This window comes from Lepidothrix coronata, unplaced genomic scaffold, assembly GCF_001604755.1.
Source record: "Lepidothrix coronata isolate B3197 unplaced genomic scaffold, Lepidothrix_coronata-1.0 Scaffold0, whole genome shotgun sequence".
NCBI lineage: Eukaryota > Metazoa > Chordata > Aves > Passeriformes > Pipridae > Lepidothrix > Lepidothrix coronata.
Genome location: NW_016690180.1, coordinates 6,828,324 through 6,851,879, shown reverse-complemented (window position 1 = coordinate 6,851,879; position 23,556 = coordinate 6,828,324). Strand labels below are relative to the sequence as shown.

General features: G+C 41.4%; 1 protein-coding gene across 4 annotated transcripts in view; it reads right to left on the bottom strand.

Moving 5' to 3' along the window:
• The window catches only part of LNX1 (ligand of numb-protein X 1), a 71,925-nt gene that overhangs the window by 27,257 nt on the left and 21,112 nt on the right, over positions 1-23,556 (bottom strand). For all 4 annotated transcript variants that reach the window (XM_017835638.1, XM_017835552.1, XM_017835812.1 and 1 more), the window contains 2 exons: positions 7,421-7,662; positions 5,665-5,820 (listed from right to left, as the gene is read on the bottom strand). In XM_017835638.1, the coding sequence (XP_017691127.1) occupies positions 5,665-5,820; positions 7,421-7,662 (398 nt within the window). The remainder of the gene's footprint in view (positions 1-5,664; positions 5,821-7,420; positions 7,663-23,556) is intronic.

Genomic DNA, 23,556 nt, shown 5'->3' with positions numbered 1-23,556 from the left:
TAGGCCAGGTTTTCCAGAGTCGGAAAACCCAGGAGTATTGCATACCTTTCTTTACCATTTTATATTTCCAGTTCTTAAATATCGAAGAGCTGCTGAATCTAGAAAGGAGACTTTCTGTCTCATTTTTGGTGATTCTTGCAGGTTTTCCCACAGAGTGTTGTGCTTTTGTCACCGGGGGTTGTATGGAGCACTCTGAATCTGTCAATATAATAAAATGTCATCTGCATTCAGAAAGATTGTGTGGGCTTTTTCCTCAAAAAATATTTCCCTTAAACTAGTGTGCAATTTTATTTATATTTTCACACATCCCATTACAGTAACAAATAACATAGGAGAGACCAGCTTTGCAAAGTAAACTCTGCTTGTCTGGCACAACGTAGGACACCAAACATTCATTAGTATAGTGGCCATGAGATAGTACTACCAAATTTTAATTACACTTAATATTTTATCCCCACAGTTTATAATATTTAATGATAGTGTTCCTTCAGTGCTCAGGTTTCAGCTGACTTCTATGCGTACCACGTTCCTTCCGATAGTGCGGCCATGAGTGCAACTTCTGTCTTCATTCCTGGGATTCAGTACAACAAAGCACTGTGTAAGGTTTGCTGTGACTCTTGAGTCCAGATTAATCAAAGGTCACTGTAAACAAAACTTGTGTCTGTGTTTGCAAGTCCTCATTTAGATCAGAAGGCCTGACTGATGTGAGATGCCAGCCCATCGCCACAAATAATGCTGTCTGCGGGGACACACACTCATGCTTCCCAGCATCTGGACACCAGAATTTAAATGAAGCTTGTGTAACCTATTGTAGGAAAATTCTTGTGTCTCTGAGTGTCACATGCCCTTGCACTCGTGTGGGACTTTATTCTGCAACACTTCCTTCCCAATGGATTTTCCTGCAGCGTTTCATTCTCCCAGCGGTTTGCCATCATTTTGATTTAATGCCTTCCATTAATTCTCCAGAGATGCTGCTCTGATAGAGGGGGCAGGTAGAAGGCGATGCCAGTTCTAACATCTCTTCTTCCTTCTGGACATTCCTCTCAACAAAGGAGTCCCAAAATAACTAAAATTAAACTGTTGTAGAGCTGAATGTGTCTCAAAAAAGTTGTGGCTCTCTTATTTACAGCAGGAAAATTTATCAGTCTGCAGTAGAGGAAATGCTACAGAGACAACCCCTTTCTTTTGGAAATTGCCTGGCTCATCGTTCCAGAGCAGAGTACTTTGAACCAGTTCTGTACAGCTGTTCTGGGAAATCAGAACCTCAACTGAATCAAATCTTGGAAAAACAGAAACAGTGTGGCATTTCTGTGGGGTGCAGCCTTCCTGAGACAGAAGTTGGGCTGCACTGTCTTGTACTGGGGTGCAATAAACCACTTTCTTTTCTGCACATAGAGAGCCTTAATGCCATGAAATGCTTGATACCATGTGTGTTTCACTTACCTTCTTTTTCTTCATGTACTTTTCCAAATATTGAAGCATATCTATCCATCTATCTATCATATATATGTATGTGTATATATATATACATATATATATATATAAAATACAACAGTTTTCCCACTGAACTGAACTGTTCTGTGGTCTTGCCAGTGCCTGCTGGGACTGCCTTGGTCTTGACTGCTGCAAAGCAATAACAGGTGGTAGAACTGCACCTACCATGAGACTAAGAATGAGTTTGACTTTGAAAAACATTTGTCATCCTCAAGCAACCATAAATTCAATTTCTTTTACAATGCAAAATGGAACTAATCAATGTTTTTGAAAGCCAGAAACACAGCTCTCTTTTACTGTAAAATTGTATAGAGCTTTTTTCAGTTGCACCTGCAAATTCTTTCCTCCTTAAACATTAGCTGGTTTGCAACTTGTATTTGTAGATCAGTTTAAGTAAAGAGTATATCTGTTTATAGTCTTTCTTGGAAGTGAATTAAAAGTGTAATGCCAAGCTAAGAGCACAATGATACAAATAAGCATAGCAAAGCTGGAGCAGTCTTTGCTTGGAGATATTTCATCATTTAAGTAGATTGTCAAGGTCATTTACACTACTAGATCCAGTCAGAGGATATTACATCTTAAATGCATCAGTGCCGTAAGCATGTCCCTGTCACCTTCCCTCATGTCTCAGAATAAAACCATCTCTTTTAAACTTTCTGAATTCTACTTCAGTCCTGGAAAGCTATTTGTAGCTGCAAGTGCTATTAATAAAACTACTCTTAGGTAGATATCACAAGCTTGGGTGCTGCACTACAGAAAAATATTATTTTGCATGGGTTATTGATAAACACCAAATTATTAAAAATGAGAAAATCTTAACAACTCCTTCTCCTCAAATATTTTCTCATCAGTGTTTGCACTTCTCATTCACATCTAACATTTTATTTGGTTTGGACATTTAACAATTCTCTGCTGAAAATGTCACAAAAATGTTTAAACAGAGGAACAAAGAAAGCCTGAATAATTTAAATTCAAAATAAGCACATATAACATTGATTAAACAAATCAAACCACGGACTAGAAACATAAATAGGGAAGTAATCTTCACAGTGCAGAACTGCTACCAGCTTCAGGTATAAGATAGCATTAGACTGTAACTATTTCTCTGCTGTAATTATAACAGAAACACATTTGACATTATACATCATATTTTTCAATGTCTATAGGTATCAAAGGGGTTTTCCAAAACCAGTACTGCATTCAGCTTCAAGTTAAGCAGAATTTGAATATTTTTTCTCCCACATCAGAAATGACTAGTTTGTCTTGCACTCTCACAGTCATATTGCAACTGAGCATTGGCCCAAAAAACATAGTAGCTTCAGATTAAAGGCACCTACACACACTGCAGTGGAATGCTGAAGGTCAATACATAGATACTCATTATGGTTTTCATTCTCAGAGCTCCCTTGACTGACATACGGGCAAAACACAGATCAAACAGAGACATCTGAACTAAGATGAGGAAATTCTGAAAACTGGGGTCAGATGAACTTTGAGCTTTGCCAGATGATCTGACAGCTCCTTTATCAATAAGAAGTTATCAGCAAGAAGGGTACATATCACTCTGTGCCCACTGTGAGGCTGGCATAGTCGCAGCTTTATTGTGCACATAGTCGCAGCTTTATTGTGCACATAGTCGCAGCTTTATTGTGCACATACACTGACTAAGCCTGGTGAGGAAAGTTGGCGAAGTGCTGTCCAGTCTCCTCGAGCAATGAGGCACGGCTGAGTTGTGGTCTCAGGTGGTCCCAGACATGAACCTGTGAAACCTCAGGAAAGGCAGCAGCAGCTTTCACACTGGGTATGGGGACCTCTGAGGTCAGGAACCATCTCCATTCACCACCACAGAAGCATCTCCATGCCCGGGAGAGTGGAGTGGCAATGGGGAGACAGACACATGGGACTGCCTTTTCTTCAATGAGTTAGGACCAGAGCTTCAGCAAGCACAAGGCAGAGCATACTGTAGCTATCCCTAAAGACTGACCAACAGCTCTAATCAGAATTCCAACAGCAGACTGTTCAGAGCAACTGAGGATTTAAAAAAAATAAATGAAAGAGGAACATATACAAGCTGGAATAAAAAAAACAGACTCCAGCTGTCAGGATAACTGCTACAGAAAGAAGTACATTCATTTCCTCCTCCAACAAGAAGAAACAGAGAGAGCCTTTGAAATGACATTACACAAAGCACCTGTTGCAAAGAACTGAATAGAGATTTTTGTTCAAGTTGTATTGCTGCAAGTTATTTGCTTGAATTTTTTTAAGATTAAATTCCAGAACTGTGTAATCAAAATGCATTCTTTGCAAATGTAGTTAATAAAGTAATTTAGGTACCCAGCTTCTGTGATCTCATAGTTAAGAGTAACTGCTTATTAAGTAATTACATGCCTACCTGGTTTTTCCAGTGCAGTCAAATACATTTGCAAGTTTACAGTCATGCTTGGTACAGAGGAATGAAACTGCAAGCAGAGCCAAGGAGAGAATGGACAACCTTGATACTGTCAGTGGGACCCTGGAGTGATTGCCACTTCAGGGCCCCATTATATGTTTCTTAAAATTGAGACAGCAGTACTTTTCATTCTGTTGGCAATGTAAAGGCCAGTGTCACAGTACACACCTCCTTCTGTTAATATCTGGACTACACTGGGCTACTGCATAGGTGCTGTTGACATCCAGATCATCCACACACTCTGGACATGAAACCAAGCTTTCAGTGGAAGAGTTACTAATGTCAACTATATGCCTAGGCAGAAAGCGGTCATTAAAATCACTGTGTCCCATCATGAAGAGGTGTTTTTTCAAAATTATGGACTTGGGACATGCAGAATTCCACTTCTTCTGAAGAAAGGCAAACTTTTCTTACAGTGGATTGAAGAGTTGCTTGGGAATGAGAAATATACCTGCCTGCCTATACAGAGATATAAACAACTTATTTGCAAAATTTTACTTGGGGAAACATAATAAAATATTTGGGACAGTAAAGTTATTAATAATGTTTCCAGGTCAAGGAGGATATTCAGATTCCTTTAATGGAAAAGGTTCACAGTTTTGAATAACCAGGTATTATTTTGGCTACATCAGCAAGTATGTGAGGTAGGAGAGTAAGTACCACAAACACAGTAACATAGTGAAACTCTCCTGAAAGAATAAGCAAATAAAGCAGAATACTGAACATGGTTCCCCAATTCACCACTTCAGGAACAATGATGCTTAGAAGTAGCATTTGGTGGCTTTTTGTCCTTATTTTGTGTGGGTTTCAATGAGAACTTGAATACAGAGCAAAGAGAAGTTGGATATTTTGTCTTCTTAAAGCCTCTATCCTGGACATTTGGTCTGGGAAGAGACATGAGTTCCTGAGGTCTCAAGCAAAGGAATAATAAGCTCACTAAAGACCTTGATTAAGGCAATGATTACCACTCATTCATCACGTCCTACTGATGCTTGAATGCCAATGTTGGTTTTATAATTATGGTCCAGAGTGATTAGTAACATTTGCTTATTGCTTTGAGAATGTCAAATGTTAAGTGTTACTGCCTGCCAGACCCCTCATCCCTGACATGCATGAGGCAAACTTGCCTCTCCCCCCGTTTAAAAGCAGAGCATTCTTACCTCATCACCAGCCTGGGTTGGGTAATACAAGTCTGTCACCAAGGATCCCACAGAAATGCTGGAATAATTACAGTACTTTGCACTTTCATACCATCCTCCCAATGGGAATTCCTAGTGCTTCATAAACATTAGCCAAAACTTATTAACTTCCTATAAAGTATGATCACTGTGATCCATTTGCTTTAGGGGGACAGGCACATGCTGATGAAGGCTTGAACAAAATTACAGAGCAAGTCAATGACAGCTCCAGTAATAGATCCTAGACATCAGATCCCACATCCCGTGTGCTAGATACAAGGCTGGCTGCAGCATTCAGGCTGTTACCAGAACAGCCCTACATGAGGTCCCACACATCCCAGCAACGGTCCTGCCTGCTAGTCACTTATGTCTTTTTAAATAAAAAAAATAAGGAAAGATTGAGTTTTCTGTTTGTTTTTTTTTTTTTTTAATCACACACAGTCCACCACATGAAAGGCATGTCAGTCATGGACATCCGGTTCCCATGTGGATAGGATCCCCTACCCCATTTTAAGTGATAACACAAGGAGAACAAAGCATTACCTTCCTCTCCAGCAGCAGAGTTTCCAACAGTTTCCCTTTCACGGTCAGTCTGGTTGGAAACAGCGCTTCCACTTTTTGTCCTTCGAAGAACACTGAACGCCTTGTTTATTTTTTTAAAAGATCTGCTTCTTATAGTGGAACGTTCAAAGTGTCGAGCTGCAACAGCAGGAAAAAACAAATCAATATAGTTCAACAGTTCTGAGATAGAACCATAGCATTTCTGCAGCCCTTGGCATATGATGGGCTATAACATCAACAGCAGGGCTGCCTGCACTTCACCTTCCCACCTGAGTCCTGCTGATACTCTAAGGCTGCACCCACATGAATTTGGGTACAATTACCCTAACTCAGTTCTACACCCTGGAATTGCCTCCTTCCCTGTCTGCTTTGCCAGCCACAAAGAGACATCTTCTGTGAGTGTGGTAGCCTTGGAAAGAATAATCCTCTGCCAAGACAAAATCTCAGCATCAATCCTGTGAAAAATGCAAGTAAAAGGAAGAAGCACTGCCTTTCCCAAGCTATACAAGTGTGACAAAAAAAAGGCTGGAAGTTGTTAAAAACTCTTCTTGAAAAAATCCTCACTACTACTACTGCCTCAAAACCTTGCAAGGCTTCCAAAGCCACCAACGATTGCCAAAAATTTCATGTCAAAAATTCAAGGATTATCAGGTAGGAGGGATCAAATATGTCACATATTCTGACCTGAGTAAGGCAGTACAAAAGAAAAGTCATAATACTTTCAAAACATGTTGCTCTTTTCCATCCTGCTAAAGACATCTTCATGGCAATTGCTGTTCTGTCTCTTCCAGCTCTACATGCTAGCCAAACATTGTAATCTGATAGTACAACATTCCCTTAAACCAGACTGTGGCCTCTAAACTCAACAAAACTGACAGGATTTATTGAGATGCTGGAGTTCTCTTCTTGCATTATCCCTTTCCTCGCCCCTCCAGTTTCATGCACACAAGAAGAAAGCACAGCTCATTTTCTAGTCTTTCTTCAGCCCTTTATCAATTCTCTCAAGACACAACTGGTCCGACAAGGTGGGCTATCCATTTTGGCTTTAGAATCCTCAAACACGCAGTTTGAACTCACAGTTAACACTTCTGAGTCTGCCTGTGGCAGGACATGCTTTTCAAATATGACACTCATCAGAGATGAGTGCAGTGTCACAGGGTGACAGATCAAGGCAAGATTTCCTGATGCAACTTGTCTCTGACTGTGGTTATTTCAGCAGGACCAGCTCTTCCGAGCTGCACCTTCCTGAGAAGCTGGCAGACGTCTCCCAAGATCGTAAGGCAATTCTTAAGGTGTATTTTTCCTACGAATACTTGGCAACTGCCAAACACAGTTCCAAACAGGCTTTTGGGTAGGTGCCCACATCCATGGGGGTTACCTAGGCCACCACGCTCTGGTGAAGCCGTTACACAGCTACACCATCTCCCCAGCACATCATACATAACATTTAATCTTCCAACTGAGCTGACTTGTCTAAATAATCTTTCTTAAGACTTGCAGTTTGCATGTGTACAGCTAGTCTATCTTCAGCTTGATGCTGCCCCGGCCAAGCCATTTTGTTTTCAACTCAAGTCTATTTGGTCACTGAGTACACAACTGGATATACCATGTAAAATGAAAGCTTTCGATGTCCTCCCCCCTTTTTTTTTTTTTTAAATCCTCCAACAACCTATATTTCACAGAAAAATCAATGTTGAAAGAGGCCACCAGGCTCTGAAGCCACCTTTTTAGCTCTTACTTCTGCTTCGGTTGCTGCGGTGCAGGTCTCCGGGGCTGCTGCCCAGCTGGCTGTCCTCCGAGGTGGGGCTGAAGGCCGGGTTCACCAGCCCTGGCTCATCTGTCATTAAGGCGATGGCCGCAGCTGCTGAGAGCTCAGGGCCCAGGGCAGCTACTGCTAAGCTGGAGCCATGGTCCGGAGAGCAGTCTTGGGAACGCCTCTTCCGTTCCTTGGTAAGGCCATAGTGAGATGCTCCTTTACATCTAAGGAGAAGTGAGGAAAAGAGACACATGATAGCAAGTTGCATTTAAATGCTGCATACTTATGGAAATTATCTGGTGTCAAGGAATCACTTGGAGTACAAACTGTGATGATTGTGGTGACCAGTGAAATACGGATGATTAACAAGAGGGAAAAATGCCAACCCTGTCATGTTACACAGAATCAAAAAGAAGGAAATCTGTCCTTCAAAGGAGCTGAGTTAACATCTTACATAGAAAGACTACTGCTGGTCAAGGAAAAATAGAGAGCCACAGCCTGGCATGTAGTCTCACGTGTATAAACAGTTACTGCAGATGCAGGACAACAGGAACAGCAGGGGGCTAATTTAATTAGAGGCTGGTGAAATAAAAGGTGCTTTACCCAGTCCTGCACCCTGAAAAACCCTCCCTGTCACCAAGGCAGTCACACCTGAAGCACAGTACTGTTGTCTGTAGAGACCAGTGCAATCAATGAAGGGAAAGCTGCAGGTGGGAGCTCAACACTTGAGAGCTTCCCCATAAGGTGCCCATACAGAGCATTTACTACTTGAACTGCACCTGAGGAACTGTTTTCAAATTCAGCCACAGAGATGAGGTTGCCAGCAATGCTATTCCAGCTCAGTTGAGACACTAAAATAAAGAGGTCAGTGCCTTGACAGAGGAAGAGGTGCAAGAGGTGGTAGGTGTGTCCCACTTCCTCTGCAGCCCCACCAGTGACAAGGAGGGAGTGCAGGGCTCCCACCAAGGTACTGAGAGTAGGTCCTCAGACCTCAGACCAAGGTCAGCCTGGGATTTCATTAGCTTGAGGAGCTCAAGGCAGGTCCTAAAATACTTCTGAAGGAAAATCCAAATCCTAAATCCTAACTCGGTCTCCACAGTGACAAAATCCTCTGTTTGTGGTGGACATGCATGTTCCCAAAAAAGCTGAAGATAAAGCATTATAAGAGGCAAATTACAAGCCTGCTTTGAAACCAACTTACTGGTGGTGCCAACTATCTGCTCTAGATTCATCCTAGAGTGTGAAGGCAGGACCATGTGTGGCATTTCTTTTTTAAGATGCATTAAAGAAAGTCGCTAGAATGAAATTGAAGGTCGCTGTACTCTTTATGAGTCAGTATTCAACAAAAGCTATAAAATAACTGAAAATACAGAGTGACCAAGGACACAGCACCTGTGACTTTTCTCCAGCACCTCTTCTGCCCAGTGCCCACCCACTAGAACCACATTCACTGCATTAGAAAAAGAAATCTGCCTTTTAATCATAATCTAATGAGCTTGACCTACTTTCAGTTACTATTATCTCTTTCTTCATAGCAAAGGCTAACTGATGACTTTCATGAAAGTGCCCTGTAGGGCAAACTCACAGAAATAGATGTAGAAACCCTTAGGGATAGAAAGCTCTTCGTAATATATGGCATGCACAAAAGGCAATGCATAATACATGCAGTACACAATGCTAGTGGGTTAAGTGTCACGAAAAGAAGTAGTACACTGAACAGAAGCCTTGGAAGAGAAATGATTTATGGAAGCAGTTTCTGGGACAGAAAGAAAGAAGAAGTCACAGAGCTCTCTGTATTAGCTTTAGAGCAGCAGTTTAATTTCTCCTATGGTATTGGCTTTTGATGAGACAATTGAAAAACCTTTTTTGGCACTAAATTATGATTTACCATCATTTACCTCATACCACTTCTGACAATGTTCATCTTAAAGAGGGGAAAAAGCCCTAAAGGAAACTGTGTCATATTGATGCAACTATGTAAGGGCTTTGTACATACTTTAAGGCTTGGATGGGAATGGCTGTAACAGAAGTTATTTCTGAAACCTTTCACAAGCAAAATGAGGAATCTCAGTAGAAAATACTCTTATGGAAGAGAAGGTTGGTCAACTATTGCAAAAGACTGAAAAAAAGCTATTTGAGGTACCTGTTGCAAGGCAAGACTGCAAAAATAATTATGTAAACCAGAAAGGAAGAGCTCTCCTGCCTCTCCTGCAGCAGGTATTTTTCTATTCCTTCCAGAAAATAGGGTGTGACTTCCTCACTCCCCCAGAATCCTACACTGTGGCAGGTTGCTCTCCTTTAGATTTCACAAGAAGCAGAAGCACAAAGGCCTTTTCCTCTTGCTGCTTATCTAAAGTTCTCCAATGCAGCATTTTGGAAACCCATCCTTGACATCTCCCACTTGCAGTCAAGTCACATTTGCTGATCCAGGCTAGTAATTTTCGACAAAATAGTTAAAAAATAGTCTAAAAACACAACACAACAAAGTGAACACAAAGAATTGGCTTTGGGGAGAACTGTTTGTTGTTCTCAGAAGACAGTCTCTGCTTTACAGTGATCCTGCAAAGATTTAGAGTATAAGAGATATTCCTACTCCTCTACATTTTATTTCATTTGCCTCTGCTTTCACCATGCCAGTAAAGTTTCAGTAGCTGATAGTAGAACAGCAGCCTTGTGAATGGATCCTCAAATACAGATGATTTTTTATATTTTGTGGGTTCTATGAAGATCAGCATGAAGATCAGAAGTGGCTCTGCCCAAGGATTCCCAGCTATCTGGAGTCAACCACTGCCTGGTGCCCATCTGCACTTTACTACTAAAGACTTCACTTTCTGTGGAAGTCCTCACTTGCTGCTGCTGGCTGCACTGCAGACACTCAGTCAACAGCATCAATCCAAAAGCATTGAACAGAAGACAGTTACTTTGAATGTAGAGAGGACTGACACAGTTTAAGATGTGGCTTATTGGAGAAGACAAGTTGTCATGACACAAAGCACAAAGCATATCTTTCTAACTCTGCCAGAAATAGTTAAAAGAGAACCGAAGCTCTTCAAGTGTGAGCACTGGAGCTATTTCTTAAATAATTGTGGCAGGCATAAATGAATACAAATCAAGCCTGCTTTCTTCAGATTAACACAGTGTCCTTGAAGAAGAAAAAAAGTCCCAAGACCTCAAACTTGTAATAAAATCTGCAACGGCATCTCTTCACTTTCATTGTTTTGCTTATGCTGACACTGCTGTGATAACAGAAAACAGAAGAAATTACTGTCTAAGTGGAATCATATTTATAGTGTCTCAGCTACATTTTTCCATATGGTTGGATTTGGCTCCCAGAAAAGAGGAATCCATAAAACAGCTACATGCCAGTACTAATTAGCTCTCTCATTGTGATTATTAATCACAATGCCTGATTTACAGCTGGAGGAGCAGGATACCTGATTAACACAGGCCAGTCAGAAAGTGAACCCAACACTGTCTGCAGGCCAAGGTAAACTACAGATTTATGTTCCTTCTCAGTCGCACTGGACAGCAAGTACATCCATACAGCTGTATGATACTGAAACAATTTGAAGGCCAAACTCGAGAGAGATAAACAGACATTAATAATGTGTGTTGTGCAGTTCATGTCATTAATGTAGTGTCACTAGGTGCATACAGGAAATTGAGAAAATAGCTTCTTCTGTTTGCATAGCCTCTTTTATGAAGCAGAAATGTGCTGTCTGAAATTCTGGCCATACGAGCTAACCACTAGGCAGTGGAGAGCAGTGGTGGCTCCTGAAACTTCACCCAGGACTGCAATTCTGGCTAGTATCAACACTAGCAGCCACAGGGCAATCTTTGCTCTGCACCCTGCTCCACATGCAAGGGAGGCTTTGCACTCCAGTCTTCAGGAGCAGCACATCCAAAGTACTGGAGCAAGGAGATCCAAAACACCATGGCTGCCTTAACTTGGTCCTACAATTCGTAAAAACAACCTTCAGTTAAACTCAAGGCCAAAAGAAACATATTCACATCATTTGAAATTCAAATCAAAACAGTGGTTTGAAAACAGATTTTTCCTTGCAGCATCCCTGACTTGCACAGCAAAGGAAGGATTGAAGGTGAGGTTGACCTCAAGGATTTCAATTACCCAGGCTGACATAGGGACAAAATGTAAAGCCAAAACATAAGCAAGGACAACTGCATGGATTTTTTTGCTTCTCTTCTAGTGATTGAAATGAAACAATACCACAGGTAAAAAACATGTATGTATTTGCCCATGGAAGGGGATTGGAACTAGATGATATTAAAGGTCCCTTCAACCCAAACTTTTCTATGATTCCATGACTTATAATGCATTTTTTTTAAAAATGCCCTGCTTCCTGTGTCACTTCACAGGCTATCCCTCTTTCTTCCTGACTCGGACTTGATTGGGTATGAAACAGGGCAAAAAAGTGAATCTAAAGAGTCACAGTGCCTGTGAGCCAGATCTGACACAAATAAAGAGAGCAGGAACCCTCCCTGCCTAGTTCAAGTGGTGCTTTCCCAACCTCACTTCCAGCACACTCATATTTTGGAGCTATTTTGCTTTAGTACAGCAGCCATGGACATATTGTCTGAATGAAATTAAAAATAATATATACAAAGCACTTACGATTGCCCAGCAGAAGAAAATACTGCATAATGGGCTGTCATTGCTGATCCAAAACTAAACCCTGATCAGGGTAGACAAGTATGTTTCAGCTATACTCTCACTGCAAGCAGCCTCATCCCTGTGTAATTTGGGCTGGACACAAGCTGGGATCCAAAGTACCAAGAGTGTGTATCTTACCCCCTGTCACACAAATGCTCCCGACTGCTCTGGTACCCCTGAACTGATTCAGTAGAAAGGCTGAGGGAGCAACCAAAGCTGATCAGCTAGGAGCGTCCTGGACAACCTGGTGCTGATTAACCTCACTTGTGAGACCCTGGTGAGAGGCTCCTGCTGTGCCTGGGAAGAGAGGAGAGGGGGGCTTGAACTGGAGAGCCTGACTCACAAGAAGGTGTTGACAATTCCTGCCCCACGGGAACCATTCTCACCATGTGTGCATCAGCAGTGACTGACACAACCCAAATACCCACCACATGGATTTCAGGCCAAACACCTAAACTCTAAAGTTTTCTGAAACTCCATCATGAGGAAGTGAAGTGACTTGACCAGCTCTCAGACAGGGATGACATCCTTCTTCTGCTCTTACTTTTGCCAACTGTGCACCAGGAAATGTAGCCAAAAATGAGAAAGGAGCAAGGCATCTAAACTCCAACCAAATCCCATGTTACAGATCTAAGCTAAAATGCACCAAATGCACAGTCCCCATCAGGACCAACTATATGGGTGCTGAAGAGGCCAGAGACATCAATGTCTTCAGCAGTGAAGGTGACCACTACGCTGCTGCTGTTTGCACCCAATGATGTTATATCATCCTTGCTCAGAAAACTGGCTTCTGTGAATCCTCATCCTATGTGCAAAATGTCTCTTTTTTCTTTTTTTTTTTTTTTCTTGTTTTGCTTGCTATATAGGGAAATCCATCCTGGAACTGAATGCTTAACATCAATGATTTTTCCTTGATAATTCTGAGTTCTTGCAAGGAATAACCACTGTGTGAATGCTGCATATGAAAAAAAGCTTCATAAAGAAGTATCTAATTTTTTTTAATGCATTCGCTTTTTCTGCTTTTCTTAAAGAATATCAAGAGCATTTCTCAAGCTACTGTAATCATCAGCTATGTCTAGAAAGGTCCTCCCTGCATTAAACATTCCTCAATATTGATAAAGAAGGGAATGAACCATCTAATAAGCAAAGCTTAAAGTCCTGGATTACAGTTTCCAGTGGACACTTGCTGAAAGACAGGCTGCAAAAAACATATCTAAGCACGCGACTAGAAACAGGCTGTTCTCTGCACCTGCACTTGAATTCCATAATGCCAGCAACATTTCCAAGTGCTTACCACTGCTGTTCTGTGCCCTCTGTACCCTGGCATTGATGCACTTGGGTATCCTGTCCCTGATAATCTCTCAGTGTCAGAGGCTTGCCATCTTAAGTGGGAATTGTCCCAGTTACTACTGCTCTTTCATTTCAATAACCCTATAAACAAAAGCCTTTTAGAGACAGCTTCCTGACACCTGGGGAATGAGGGCTAGCTGGGAGGGTAGCATGGGCCAGCGGCATGAGCCCCACTGCCTCCAGAGGGTTGAAGATCAGCAATTCCTTCCTACGCTTCCATAAACACTGCTCTTTTTGGTGTCAGCACAGAGATAGATATGATAGAAGCTAAGATGAGGCAAATGGCTTATCTGCCTAGTTGTCAGAGAGATTTTCCCATGTTATTTGCTTTCTATTGTCAGCCAGGGGCCTTTGCTATAGTATAAACACGGAGTAGATTTAGTGGTTCTATATTTCTGCTTTATTACTCTACAAATATTTATAAAGGTCCTCATAACATTTATTTCTTTAAGCTAAAGTTATTAAGCTTAAATAATTTCCCACAATATAGGAAAAACCTCTCAAATACCTATCTTTTTCAGTTTAATTTCTGCCTATTCCTATTATGGTTTCCCAAGGTTTTTTCCCACACTTTTTTGTATTAATGAAGACATCACAATTCAATAAACTCTGGAACTACCTTACTAGCAAAGCCTAAAGTTGTGCTTTGTCCTGTCTGTAAAGATTTGACCCCAGGGAAGGGCTGTCATTTTCACAATGCTTTTGCACTAAGATGCTGTCAAACAAAATATATTTGTGCATTATATAAGGAACGTGCGCAAAAGTATTTGTGTACTTATATTTCCACATCAGCTACTCTGTATAAATTTGGGTGCACCACTAGAAAAACGAGTCACAGTTCCCATAGATTAAAAAAAGTAAGGTTTTCTAAGCATATGAGGAAAATAAATATGGATAGTTTTTTATAATTACAATTTAGTCCTCAGCTACAGTGACATATTCCCATTTCTGTGATTTGTTTGCTGAGAAGGAGTAAGCATGGCTAGTGATTTTGGTACGGGCCCTTGAAAGTATCTTGCATTGATGAAGAATGGAATTGCAGTTCAGAGTTCAGACCCCACAGTTTCCAAAACTACCAACAGACAAAGTTGGTGCCAGGCACAAACTGAACAAACATTCAACGGAAACCAAATCCCTATTTCAAATTTGACTGCTCATACCAAGAGAAAAGAGGAATCTCCACATTTCCTACTAGATTTCAGGAGAGCTGAAAGAACTTGGAACACATTCTTTATCTTAAATAAATTGTAGAGTTTCGACTTCATGTACATGCTACCAAAGTGTCATGTAACATGTGGTTTAAGGTTTTTTCTCCCTTCTCTTTAAAACTCAAAAATTTGTATTTCAACCAGCATCATCAGCATCTATTATGAAATCTTTTAAAAGGACCATTAACATCTATCATGGGAACAGGGAATTGTAAGAAATAGGTAAACAATACTAGTTGCCTGCAATTGTGGGCAAAAATCATGTCTGGAATTATTGTGCAATGATCCCAGTTGTTGTTGGGACTATGTAAAAATTGTTGGTCCAGATCATGTTCTCTTTCTCTCCTGACATTTATTCTAGGTCATTATTCTGTCACTGATGATTTTGAAACTACAACTGTATTGATTTCGCTTCAAGGTTCAATTATAGTTTCAAGTTCTAGTCTTAAAAATACTCCAAATACTCGCAGCTGTCTAACATAGAGGAGAATGGAATTGTAAATTGCTAGAGAGAGCTGAGATGGGCAAGTCAGTAGCCAGGCTGGAAATGACAGCTCTTTTTTATGGGTTAGCACACCTTCTGTGTTTGCATAACATAACCACTACCTTATAGAAGCCAATATTCACAACTGACTTTGTGGCTTTGCCTTCTGTTGCCCCTTCCCCACCTGTGTCCAAGTCACAAATGCTCTCAGAATGCACAAAGGCATACCAGCAGCCTGTTCCCACTGCTCACATAAGGCATAGCCTTGAGTTGCTCCTAGAGCTTCTCTGTTTTCCGATGCTGCCTTTAAATGTAATGCTTGTAGAGCACAAGTAGACATCGAGCAACAAAAGTGAGGAGTTAACCAGGGTGAGACTGCAGTCAGCCTAGTATTTGCTCCTAGATTACTATAAACAAACATTTGTCATCACAAGGAAGTTACTGGCCAGAAGTACAGAACAAGAGTGATTTTGTGTGAGGCAAAACAAGAGCTGTATTTATTTATATTGAACTTAATTAAAGACTGAAGCTCCCTAAGAGTGATCTGCATATCTCATGCAATCTACTCACACCAGCTGACACAAACAAGGAAAACAGAGAGGCAGGACACTATCTCTAATTCTTGGTAGGTGCTCTGTTAGTGACACAGCAAGGAATCTATGAGTAACTGGTTAGGAGATTCAGAGCAAAATAAGAGAGAAAAATAAGACACATGGAACTAGCAATTTTGAGCTGGTAAGAGCCTGTAAACCTCACCAATGGCTTCTAGTACTTATAGCATTCAACATATAACACATAATTTAAACCCACTAATCCTGTTCAAGTGTTGTATTAAAGCACTGGAAACTCCTCTTGACTTCAGCAAAAGTGGAGCTTGATGAAAACTTTACCAGGTTCTTTCATCACCTTCCAGAATGGCATCATTATCCATAAAACATGCCTAAAGCCTCCAACCTTCACCACTCTTGAAGAAGAGTAAAACTTGAATGTTGTTCCAAAAGAAAGTGAGAATACAAATTAAAAAGACCCCTGAGAGGTTTCTTCATGAAAAGTTTGAGTACTTCTCAATATTTGTACCTTCTTTTATCTACTGAAGTTGTGCACAAGGGAGCAATCATGAGCAATATGTGTCAGTTGGGTATTTGGAAAGCAACGTAAGACCTGCCATCAGCAGCTTTCGGCTTCATATCTGCTTTTCAAGCCCATCCAAGACCACTCAAAGAACAGCACTAGCACTCTGCTGGCAATATTGACCACTGATTTTGCCTTATACTAATAAAATAATAATAACACAACCTTTTTACAGTAGGAATTCAGACTGTACATAATGAGGCTGCAGTGATCACTTAAAATATTCGTCATTTAGACCACTAACTAAAAAAGATGAACCTAAGGAAAATCACAGCATATATACACAAAAGCTCAAAAAATATTAATGCTGCTAAAATCAAGTTATCTGTAACAAAAATAACAAGTGCAAGGAAAAAGAAATTCTTAAGCCATTGCAATGCTGTTCTTCATAGTACCACACAATCCAATACGCCATATTTTTCAAATTATGCAGGTACACATATAATTAACATTAAGTATGCAGTCTGTTGATTCATGTGCTTTTCATGATTATTGTTCAGTGTTTTGATCACTGGATTATATTCAACAGGTATAACTAGTCTCCTGGAACTCAGTATCTCAGCATTGTGTTCCCCTCCTACTATCCCCACCTATACTATAAAAGCTTCATGATGCAGTGAGCAAAATATGCTTGCAATGGGACAAGTAGTCTTTGGTTTTTTAACAAGACTGACAGGATCAGTGTAACCCAATTCTTGCAGCTACAGACAGAAGAACCTGCCAGAGAGAAACTTTGAATTTACATGTACTTAGCACACATTTATTTTTAAAATAAAACTAATTACAATATCTGTTATGTCACAGACTCAACAGGCCAGCACTCCTGAAAGCAGGTTTGAGGCTTCTGTTGGCACAAAGCAGTTACACATGCACAAAAATCTCTAGATATAAAATAATAAAAAGGGACCACTGTGTTCAATTTCAAGATGTTTTCAACCCAGCCCTTGGGTTTACTACTATGTTCTCCACTGGAATCCGAAATTATAGGAAACAAGGGAGCTGCAGCCAGTAAATAACTAATTCTGTCTTCAGACTGTCTTGTTCATAGAACATGCTATGGACAGCCACGCACAGCTCTAGCTCTTGTGGCAGGTCTCTTTGACCATTGTGACACAAAAGTCACGTAAGATCCGTTTTATGTCAGCATGGGTATCTAAATTATATTGCTATCACATCTTAGTACATATCAAGCTCTAAACACATATTTGTTTCCTCATAGGGAAGATCACAAAAAGGAGACCTCAGCAGACCACAGCAGTTGAAAAACCAGAGAGATCCATATCAGATGCCCATCTGAGTGTTGAGCAAATATCTCCGCTGGTACAACTAAGTAGCTTTTTAAAATGTCATATATGTTTCCCATAATCATATCAAATCCAATGTCTAATATTCAACAAGGACCCCAAATCAGTCCTATAAGTAAACTGCATGTGACTCACGAATCACTGTGTCTTAAGACCCTAAAACAACATGGGCTTCTTGTAGAGGTGGGGAAGGAAGAATACAACATTTCCTGGTGTGCCTCAGAGCTCAGTTTCAGGGTTTCAGCTTGAATGAGTATCGACACTGGCATAAGAGTACATAAGTCACCCTATTGACTAAACTCTCTTTTTTGTGTGTGTGTGTGTGAAGATAACATAGCCAACAGCACATTTGGATGGAGAAACACTGTTCTGGCTTCTACTTCTCCTAGCTCTACAGTCTTCTCTTTTGCACATATGATTGGAAGAAGATGGATCAGAGGGACATCATGAGCCAGTTTACTGAACAAATACCCCCAGCCCCATTGGACATGAAAAAATCTTCACTGTTTGTGGGTTCCACCCAGTTGAATATGAGATATTTCAGTGAGATATTTCACCTGTCCATTAAAATAAACAGACATTGTAAAAGCATTTAAGGGCTTCAGAAAGCCTAAATCCAGCCACTGCACAAGTATGGCTGGAATGTTGTTTATAGTCTTCTGAAAGCTCACATAGTAGGAAATGCTCACTTATGCTGTAAAAATTGTGAAAAATACTTTTTTTGGATCACCATCTTTTAACAAAACTATCAGAGATACTTTTAAACAGAGTTCCTTTAACCAAATCTAAAAAAAAGCCCAATCTGGTCACCCTTATCCCTGCACAGGTACTTACTGGCAGTGTTGAGTTCAATATCATGGAAAGCATCCAAAAAGGTAGGGGTGCAGTTTTCCTCCTGTTGTATGCAGACCACTGTCAGCTCTTGGTGGCAGGAGAGGCTGACAGAGCTTGCACCCTCACACTTCAGTTTTCTGGATGTTCTAACCACTAAAGCTCAGGTCAGGCTGGGGCAAGGCTGATCTCTGCTCCTCCTGCTGAAGCTTATTCAGAAGTATATTAAGCAAGAGGGAGTCCAATGCTGCCTCCAAATGAAAAACTGTCACCTGGGAAGGGAGAAACTGAGCCCTGTTTCAAAGTCTGCTGTGGCTTTTCAGTTGAATTTGGGAGAGGTTCTTAAGAAGAAAAGGCACAGTCCTCTCATCGTCCAGCCAGTCTCTCAGGAAAAACCTGGCAATACCATCTAGGCACACAAGTCCATCTGAAGCTGAAGAAATGCCCTTAGAGGCTTCAGGTACAGGTTGAGAACCTCTCTGTAAATTTGTGTATTGTTTTCTTAGATGACCAAGATATAACTAGTGAATTAAGGAATGAAACACACAAATTAGGGTGCAAGCAGGAATTCAACCCTGAACCTCCTTAATTACAAAAGATGCCTTCAGAAGTGGGTAGTAGGGCCAGACTTCGCGAGCGAAGATTTGGAAAAGGTCATTAACCCTTTGAGCCTGCACAGTGGATTTTTTTATTTTTTTTTAGGTGAGACACAGTGTGCACTGAACTGAGCCCACCCTTTAATCCTGAGGTTCATCTGCCAGGGCCGAGCAAGCTTGGACAGTGGCAGTGAGGTCCTCAGGACGTAGGTTTGTTTAGAGTGACCTTCTCTTAGATGGATTGCCTTACAGGGCTGACGAGCTCCATCTGCCCGGGGGGCTGGGAATCGAACCCGTGTCGCAGCGGTGAGAGTGCTGCACCCTAACCACTAGACCACCAGGGGCCCCATCAGAAGTGGGTACCACATTACCAACAACATAAAGTGTATTTCCCTAACAAAGACAAGTACTGTAAAATCATAGGAGAGCCTAGTCTGGAGGGGACTCCGAGAGATCGTGCAGTCCAGTCTTTTATGGGAGAGGAAGCCTAGATGAGATTATCTAGCACCCTCACAGTAAAGACTTTCTTCTTTATATTTAACCTATTTTCCCTTCTTTCAATTTGTACCCATTACTCCTTGTCTTATCACTACAGTTCCTAATGAAGAGTCTCTCTCCAGCTTCCCTGTAGGCCCCCTTCAGATACTTCAGATACTGGATGTTTATACTCTTTTTCTTTAAGTATTCCAATTTTTTTAAAAACGTTCTGGATAAGAGGCAGTCATCTCATACTATCCTGTTACAAAACACATTAACTTTTTGCTCATCCTACTAAAATACAGGAAACAGAAAAAAAAGTCACAAAACGTTCCTTAGGAAGCTGCTCTTTCCTTCCCCTTTTACAACACTGCAGCCTCGAAAATTCCAATATTCAAGCTCTAATGACTATTTTTGCTTTCAGTATTAAAATATAAACATCATGCATGCAACTGGGCACCTAGAACAGTGTGGGAAAACCTGGGCAGCAGGTTTGGAGTACTGAACCTTAAGCATGAGCTGCAGTTATATTCCCCTGGGTTATCCACGACAGCGGCCTTGCCTCTGCCGTCCTGGGAGAGGGAACATCCTGCTTGACCTTGCTGCTCCCACAAAATGGGTCTGGGCTGCTGTGCGACAGGCTGTCCTGAAATGAATCCAAACCGTGAATTCTCTGTGACAGTTTGTGGCATCTGGGTGACTCAGACAGCCTCTGTGCCCGAGGCTGTTCCAGTGCAGGCTGTGATTTTGTTAACGTCACAATTTAAGTAGACTTGGGTCTTGTTAGCAGTAATGATGGACTCCCTGAAGGAAAACCAAGGTGGCATAGGAAATGATGTCATTTCATTATCAGCTCTGAGAAGGGGATAATTACATTTGTCTTCTTCATACTGAGATGACCCTGGTCCTTCAGAAGGCAGCTGGCAATCTAACCTCCAGCAGCATGCTCATGCCATGCCTCATCATCTGCTAATTTTCACAGTAAAGGCATCACTCAAGGTGACCCAAGCCATCACTAACAGACAAGATCTCCAGCTGGACATCTACACCAATGTCCAGTGGACAGCAGCATGCTGGGGGCATTGGACATGTTTGCAGCCCAGATTCAAACATATATAAAACAAGTCCTACTTACTTCATGTAAATGTAACCACAACAGCCTGTCAATGCAGATGGCTCAACAAGCAATATAACACAGAATAGTCTTACAGACACAATGAGAAAATTTCCTCTGGTTCCAAAATATCTGCCTCAGCCTGACATGGATGCTGAGGATTAAAGAAAAATGAGTAGACAGACTAAACAAAATTGGTAGTGCATTTAAATATTTATATTAGAAATTGAGACATGGATTTCTGTTTTAGTAATTTTTTGTAATGCCTTGGACCAGTGGTTGGTGGTTTACCTATCTTCAGCTTCTGAACTTCCTTAACTGCCCTGAAACAAGTTTGCTGCCTGAAGGGCAAAGCCAGACATTCAGAACTGTGTGCTTCTAAGAGTGCAATATAGAGAGAAAAGAAGGAGGTGGAAGAAAGGGAAATAAATACCTAACAATTAGTGATTGTAAACAGAACGGCCTTGTGCCAAATTATGTTCTTATTTCTTTAAAAGCTAATTGAAGCTGTTACAGCATCATGTTGGAGGGTTTTCTGAGTACTTAGATAGTGACATTAAGACAACCTTCCAAAATTGAGCACAAACTATTCTGCAAAGGTTAGCCACATTCAGTCTCCAGAGATGGTGCTGCTTCCTGAGGGGTTGTCTGCAACAGGGAAATACATGATTACTGTAGTGGTTGTGGAATGACACCTTAGGTACACTATGTATATTATACATGTAGACACATGCATCTGAGAATAATGTCCCAGGAGACATGCCTGGGTAAGAGTATTCACCAGAGAAGCTACCCTAGAGTAAGAACAGTATTGTCATGTCACCAAACTTTATTATGGATTAACTTCCCTGTGTGTTTAAACCATCTTTTTGGGATAATTTCTGTCCCTTCTTCCCTGTCCTTTCTTCTGGGCACCAAATGTCTCACTGTTCAATGTCTGGGTTTATGTGAGAGCCAGGGTCTACCCCTCAACATGTCACATCTTGAAAACAAATTACAGGTTCACCTTATTTAATGCGTAATAAAAAACACTTACTGCCTACAACGTTTTTTGTTCAATGTCTCCCACAACACAGGATTTGGCTCACTTTTGGATTCTTTAAACTACCATAACACAAAAAGGACTAAGAATAAAAACAGTCCCATAGAGCCCTAACCATAGGAAGGTTTTATTCTCCATTGGATACCTCAGCATCTCTAGCAAAAAGAAGAGAGGAGAATGAAAATAACAGACACCCACCTACCTTATCAAAGCACAAAAGAGGGTGGGATTTCAAATGTCCATGTGTTTCTAAAGATGCAGAATCACAGGTCATCTAAATTTTTGTGCTCAGTCCTGTACCTGACAACTCACCACTGGCTTGCAAGGGTGAGGACCATTTCTCTGCAATGTGACAATTTCAGAAGACCTGGAAGAAGCACTCTTTGCAAAGCAGCCAGAAGGGAGGGGAGAATAACATCAGCAACTGCTTCCCTGGCACAGGGGACCATAAGCAGCACAGCTGTTCTTTTTGGAAATGTCAGAGAGGGGAAAAAAAAAGGTGCCGAGGGAGTTGTCATCAGCAGACAGCACAATATGTGATTCCAGAATAATGCTTCACACAGTCATAATCTTTTCTTGAAAACATTGCTCAGGGAGACAAAGACTGACTAACTTTCCAAATAGCAAACAGTTGCTTGAAAAACGGACATGTAAGCTATATAATCACTTAGGATCCAGTTTACCTGTTTCTCTCTGACAAACGGGAGCACAGGCATGTCTCAGTGCAGAAGCTGCAGCTGAGATAGCCCTAAATCAGCACTCTCCTGCTTAGTCACAGTCATGTCTACAGAATGTCAGTAGGAGGATTTCGGATCATACCCATGGCTCTACCTGTCTCCCTTCATCTGCCTCCTTGGCAAGCCACCTGATCCATGCAGGGCCAGTTGTTCCACAGAAAGCAGAGAAATGTTGTTTGTTCCTGGGCTCTGCAGGAAGGCATGCACCTTCCGAGGCAAAACACTATCTCAAGGTTGTTTTGAAATCCTGCTGATGTATGCCCATGCAGCAAGCCAAAGCAGGTCTCAGATGGACACGGGCTGTCTCCTGTCCTCCTTGATGCCTGGGGCTTCCCCAGGCAGGAGGACGGGGACAGACAGAGGGAGGTGTGTCATATGGTGCCAGACCTATCCCACTCTGAGGCACTGCCAAGAGGTAGGGAAAAAAAACACACTGAGGTTTTTTGAAGGAAGAAACTGCAAACCCAGAATTTCCCTTCAGTCAACAGAAAAAACCTCTAAACCTGGGCCTTCCGTTTCCTTGTGCCTGGCACACCAAGGTGAAATAGAGAAGTCAAAATGATTTCTGCTTCATCCCCATCATTCTAGTCAAACAGAGGGGTTGGTGAGAGGGGGGTAGGATTAATCCCTAGCCTACAACTATGCTGTTCAGCTTCTTCAGTAGCTTATGAGACGTGCAGCAGATCTGTTCACCCCCAAACCCCTTGAAGCTATCTGTAGTGACGTGGATGACCCCTACAAGGACTTAACAAGCTTCCATGCTGAAGACAGAGACCTTTTCGCACCCTTGCCCTTAAGGGGCAGATCTGACCATTCAGCAATGGGACACTGTTTTATCGCCATCCTGCTACTCTCCCAAAAATATTCTACTCCAAAGGGACTTTCTGGTCAGTGCGAAGGTCATAGAGTTTGTGTCTGTCAATGCAGGGAGATAAATTTCAACAAAAGAAAGCATGAGAAAAGTCCTGATTTTTTAAGATCTGTTGTCATACAGCTACCATTGTCACAAGGGATAGGAAAAGTGCAGTCTGAGGTTTTACAAAGCTCCCACACAGGGGTGTGTATTTTTTGAGGGAGGGAGAGGTTGTCACAGAGATTGCAGAAGCTGGAGTCCATGGCATTTTATTCATATTGTTTCAACTCATTCACCCACATGCCCTCAAGGGATGTTC